The sequence below is a fragment of the Populus alba genome, chromosome 18 (assembly GCF_005239225.2).
Source record: "Populus alba chromosome 18, ASM523922v2, whole genome shotgun sequence".
Classification (NCBI taxonomy): domain Eukaryota; kingdom Viridiplantae; phylum Streptophyta; class Magnoliopsida; order Malpighiales; family Salicaceae; genus Populus; species Populus alba.
Window position 1 is genome coordinate 2,868,434 of NC_133301.1, and position 6,465 is coordinate 2,874,898.

The following is a 6,465-nucleotide window of genomic DNA, read 5'->3' on the forward strand; positions in this document are numbered from 1 at the left end:
GTCCGGCAAAGGAATACAAGGACAAAAACAATATGATGAATGCAGCCCTGTATATCCCTCCTCCTATCCTAAAGGAAAAAAAAAATGAAAACCAGTTACATGAACCAGCCAGTAATGGCTGTGAGGGTCTTTAATAATTACAGTACTTTTCCTATAAGTGTTTGTTTAAAGGGTCTATAAATACAAGGACAACAAAAGACAACCTTTGCAAATTGAAAGAACGGAAAACAGCATTGGCTTCAGAATTTAGCTCTTATATATGTGTGTGTGTGTGTAACAATTTGATCAATCTTTAACCCCCTAATGCGCGCTTGAGCCCTGCTCGCTGCTCTGGTGTCAATCTTGTTGGGAACTTCACTTCAAATGTGATCCTCATATTGCCCCTATTACCTGGCTCCTTCGCTATTGGCATACCCTCCATGGCCACAACAAGCTCGTAACCAGGGCTCACTATATCATGTACAGGAATTGATAGATTACGGCAGTCAAGTGTGGTGAGATTTACTGTTGTTCCTCCTAGGGCCTCGGCCAGTGTCACCTTGTGGTTGATGATAAGGTCATTTCCATCTCTCTTGTATGTGGTATGGGGCTTCTCATCAATAATAAACACAAGGTCTGCTGGAAGCTGATTCTGCTGCTCATTTCCTTTATCCGGGAATGTAATCTTTGTTCCCTTCTTCCACCCTGGCTTCACATCAATGGTTAATATTTCTGTTTCTTGTATTTGTCGCCTGCACAGTTTCATATTCAATTACAATTAGAAAAGGAACTGTTTCCCTTCTAGCTCTATGAAGGAGATTGATATCTGAAAATGTCACCCCTGTAATTTAGACATCAGCAGCACATGCAAAGACAAGGTAGCACGCGCATAAAGCAAACTTGAGTGATCAAGAAGTCAGGAATCGACGGAGACATTTAGAAGAATCTGATGAAGCTTGTTCTCATGTATACCAGGAAAATTATGACAGTGTATTTCATGGCACAAGAATTTGCATATAATTGTATGTAAACGATGATCAAAGGGTTTGGCAAGGTTCCTAGCCAAGTAAATAATCGATCGTAAGACCATCTACCACCATTTAGCACACAAGGAACATGATCCTCCGGGTCCAAGAAATGGTGGCTTTTCTTGCAGCATTGATTTTGAACAACCATATCAAGACACCAAAAAGGGAGGAAACTGAATAAACTTAGTTAGAGAAATAAATAAACATACCCACGGGCATCAACTACAGTTCTCGATATCTTCATTTTCCTTGTTGATCCAGAGTATAGTTCCTCGAGGCTACAAGGCAATTTGCTCTCTACAGGTGGTGGTTTCCTTAGTGTAGTTCCCTCGCTATACGTTCGGAAAAGATTATCAGTACAGCCAAATGCACCAAACGACCCTCCATCTGATTGGAACCTCGAGGATCTACCAGCTGCTGTTGATCCAAATCCAAAAGGACTGCTCCCAAAGAATTCTGCGAAGATATCCTCTGCATTCCTAGGATTGAAACCATTTGACCCACTACCGTTGCCAAAAGGGAAGCCGCCACTGCCAGACGGTGGCGCTTCTTTCAATCCTTCTTCACCGTACTGATCATAAATTGCTCTTTTTTGTGGATCACTCAAGACCTGGATTCACAAAATTGATCAAAATCACAGGCAATGTAACCACAACAACAATTCACTGTCCTTGACGCGAAAAAGAAAAGTCCTATTATCAGTGGAAAAGAAATTCACTGCGATAAACAAAAACAATTATTTTACCTCCATCTAAAAGAACTGACTTTTCAATGCTATAATTTTCCAAGTAAATGGAACCATAAAGTTCTTCATATATTTCATAGAGCCTAATTTCTTCACCAGAAATTGTAATAAGCAAATGCATATTATACAAAGCTCAAAATCAATATCCATACACATTTATTTCTTCTTCTACATTTAACACATTTAGTGAGTCTAATTTCTTTCCAATATCGTGAAGAATAACAATAAAATACATAATTATAAATCTCAAAAGATCAGTTTACACGCACCTCCATTTCACATTGTATATATTCCAGATTTGTTTTCTTGGGTACATTTGTATATTCCAGATTTTTTTTAAAAAAAAAAAAAGCAAAAAGATACCAGAAATGAAAAGGAAGAAAGAAAAAAACCAGCAGAATTAATAGAACAGATTGAAATCTTTTAAGGGAAAGCAAAATCAAACATGCCTCATATGCCTCAGAGATCTCCTTGAATTTGGCTTCAGCTTCTTTCTTGTTAGTGGGGTTCTTATCAGGATGCCATTTCATAGCCAATCTTCTATACGACTTCTTTAGATCACCATCTGTTGCATTCCTGTTCACCTTCAATATGTTATAGTAATCAACCCCCATCTTCTTATTTTAATAACCCACCAATCTTTTCTCAAAAGAATCCAAGAATCTACCTATATCTCCTATTAGATCTAATTAGCAATCTTTTTGCTCCAAGCCCAGATCATCAAAACCTTTCCTTTTAATCAACTATATATCCATCTAAATTTCATTAAAAAAACAAGAAATCTTTCGTCTTTGAGCTATATTAACAACAACATTGGTAAAAGAACCCTGAAATTATTTGCTTATGAAAGATTGTGTAGCATGATTTTAGATTTGTGTCTTTGTGGATACGAAGAAGAAGGAGCTGAATCTGTTTGAGAATGGTCTAAAAACCATGTCTCGTGTCTGATGGTTATCGACGATTTTAATACCGAAAGCAACGGGAATATGTGTAATAAATGACGGTTGTGTTTGGTCTTAGAATTTTCTCCTTTCCTTTTTTTGTTTTTTTCTTTCCTTTGGTAGGCTATATATATTCCAATCCTTGTTATTCCATAATATTCCATTCCTCTTCTTTTAGTTTGGATTTTCTATTATCAATTTTTATTTTTAAGAATTTGATGTAATCCTTTCTTTATTAAATAGATAAAAGATGTGATATCAATTTTATTTTATTTTTTGCAGGTTAGTTTTGGATTTTCAATGTTATTTTATAATATTGTTGTATGTACCAAAAAAAGGTCGTAAAGTTAAAACTTCTATTAAAAAATAAATGTATGTTTGGGAATATAATTAAGATTATTTTTCACTCGTGAAAAAATATATTAAAATGATGATTTTTTTTATTTTTTAAATTTATTTTGACATCACCAAGTCAAATGATTCAAAAACACAAAATTTAATTTGAAAAAAAAATTTAAATTTGTTAAAACTCCAGTACAAAACACAGCCTCAAATTCACACTGAGTTTTCTTAACAAAAAGCTCGTTATATAAACATCCTGGAGATGGTCTAATAGTGATATATGAATCATATATATCTACTTGTTATTCAATATAAGAAATTATCATGTTAGTAGGAAGTTTTGGTAGGAAATGATTAGAGAAAATAAGAAAATGTTGGAAAAAGAGAACATTCAATTAGCTACCGTAACTATTGAAAGATAAGGGCCAAATTGAAACTTTTGCAATTTATAGGATAAATATTAATAAACTTAAATCTATAAAGTGCCGAAATTGAATATTGTTGAGTATACGTGAAGTAAAATATAATTTATGAATTTTCTCTTCTCCTCCTGTTTCGAACGGCTTGCACACGATGACCATTTCTTGCCATACTTTTATTAGGTAGATATTGAGAGCTCCTTTCACCTCTTTTCTTCCAATGCGGTAGTTTTATTTAGAAAAGTATTAAATAGATGAATATTTTTTTAGTATTTTTTATGATTTTATGTATCAATGTTAAAAATTTTAAAAACAATTCTTAAAATATTTTTAAAAAACATCATGTTACTAAACACACTTTTCTAAAACCTTCATGTTTATTTAATTGTGATCTCTAAGGACATGAGCCTATTTATAAACCAGGAGGAGTCCACAATTGAATTAATTTAGCTTTCTGTGTTGAGAATATAGTTGAAATTATATTTTTTTTAAAATTATTTTTAATATATTGATATTAAAAATAATTTTAAAAATATTATTTTTTTATATATTTTTAAATAAAAAAAAATTTAAACACGACAATGATCAATAGGACAGCCTTTCAGAGTTGAATTTTCTTCCATTCAATGATTAGGTGCTCTGCCATGGCCCTTTGACACCTCCACGATTCAAATTCAAGAGTCATCCTCTGAAATGAACACCACTCAGTTGTAAACGACGAAATGCAGCTGAAAATCTCTCCTTCAACAAGCAAATCGTCTCCTTTGCCTTGGAAAATAATTAAAAAAGAAATCATTTGATGTATTTTTAAATAAAAAACAGCTCATATATAACAAAGTCAAACACACTCTTAACATTGACAAATTTATTCTAATATGATGTTTTCATCTAATTTCTATTAATTATTGGTATATGGCGTGTTCCTTATATGTTGTCTAGGATCAATTAAGTTCTAAAAGTCCACATCACTTTCTTCATGATTGTCTATGCAAACAATGAAGGCGGTTGTTTTTTTTTTTTTTCCTTGTATTTCCCCTTTATTTTATTTTATTTTTAATTTTATTTTTTTTTATATTTGCTTAATTTTAAATTTATCTTCAAAAATCATTTCAATTTGTTTTCTATGAAATTATCATAGTTTCAAAAAAATATTCTAATATTTGATTTGTATTTAATTTTACAAATATTTATTTTTGTTATCAAATAATTAAGTAAAAATAATTTCTTTAAAATAAATAGTTTTTAAATCTAGTGGATTCCATCACACGGATTGTTAATTTGAAGGGTTAGTTGTAAAACACAGGTCGATCCAATATATCGACATCTTAATATTAAAAAAAATAAAATCATCTTAAATATTTTTTTAATCCAAATCACTATTTTTACATGTCGTTCGAGTTGTTTTAGACTAGTCAAGTCGGTTGGATCACATCAGTAATTTTTACATTGTTTAATTTTAAACATGAATTAAATAAGGAATTAAGTTGAGAGATTTCAGGGTTAATTTATTGAACAAGTCCGAATTTAATAACAATACTAAATATTTTTCTATGTCATATGTCATGACTACATTTTTTTACATTTAATTTTTTTTTTTTTTTTTTTTTGCGCCAGTGTAGTGTGGCCTGTAAACTATAGATGAATTAAACTAGAAGAAAGTTGGAAGATGGACGAGAGAAAGACATCAACTACATATAAACATCTTTTCAATTTTTATCTCCATATTTTTTTTTTTTTTTCATTAATTAATAATTTTATCCATGTTAAAATCAATGTAGCACTGTTTTTTCATACTCATTTTTTTTAATTACATCCTATCAAATTGGTGATTAATTTGTCAAACTTTGTTAAGAGTTGAAAAAATCAATGATAGGATATAAAAGTTAAAAGCACATTGACATATAATGACCAATCTAATATTTATGAGGCAAAGTTTATTTTGGTATAAAAATTATTTTTTTTTATACTTTTTTTTCCTAGATAAGAGAAATTCACTCGAAAATAATATTAGAGAGAAAAGGTTATTGATTGAAACCAATTGATTTTGGTATTAAAGGATTTTTTTTTATGAGGGGAGTCCCATTAAAATATTATTTAGCCTTTATGTGTTGAGAATCATGTTGAGTTTTGTTTTTCACACCAATTTTATGGGTGTTTTTGGCCACAAATAAATTTATTTGGGTTTTTATGAAGTTTCTATGTATTTCAGGTAAAATTAATTGAGAAAATAAGTTATAAAATCCAAAAATCTTCTTTCATGATTTTCAGCCACCATAATAGCAATTAGATTCTGAACAATAGTAGACTACACGATCATCATCTAATTTTAGAAACCAAAGATGTTTTTTAAAATAAAAATTTGGAATGATAAATAGAAATTGGTAGTCGAGTGGTCAAAATGGCAATTTCGGGAGGTATTTAAGAAGGTTCGATTTTAAGACAACATTTGGCTAATTGTTTTCCTTCATAGTTTATTTGCTTTTTCTCTTTGTTTTTTTTACTTTGACGTTTTTTTTTAAAAAAAAATATATAGGTTTTCAAGTTTGTTAGTTTTTTATGTTTATTTTCTTAAAATTTAATTTTTCTTTTGGTAACTCGAGGGACATTTTCATCGAAATAAAAAATGGCATATAAAAAAAAGGTCAATGTTTGAGAACAAGGAGATTTAAAAGAATTTATTTTATTTCATTAGATATTCACATTGCTAATCAAAATTTATCTTTAGTTTCTTAAAAAAAAATCTATAACAAAATACACAACCTATGTATATATATATATATATATATATATATAACAATTAAAGATATATTCATTTTTTTTATATAAGTTTATTTTTCAATATCAGTTTTTTAATAATAAAAAATTCTAATTCTATATTTCAGTATTTTATTTATTTTGAATTGTCACTTTTAATATGTTTTAGTTTTTATTTATATAAGGTTATCATGATCTTGAATGAATGTTATGATATTTGTTGTTTTTTTTTTTTTTGTATTTATTGGATTGTCATA

General features: G+C 29.7%; 1 protein-coding gene across 1 annotated transcript; it reads right to left on the reverse strand.

Annotated features, from left to right (window-relative positions):
• Positions 1–18: 18 nt before the first annotated feature.
• LOC118051077 (uncharacterized) lies at positions 19–2,737 on the reverse strand. Its single transcript, XM_035061613.2, has 3 exons — positions 2,202–2,737; positions 1,217–1,617; positions 19–731 (listed from the first exon to the last, which is right to left on the reverse strand). The coding sequence occupies exons 1-3, from the start codon at positions 2,364–2,366 to the stop codon at positions 293–295; spliced, it is 1,005 nt and encodes a 334-aa protein (XP_034917504.1). The 5' UTR covers positions 2,367–2,737; the 3' UTR covers positions 19–292.
• Positions 2,738–6,465: the final 3,728 nt, after the last annotated feature.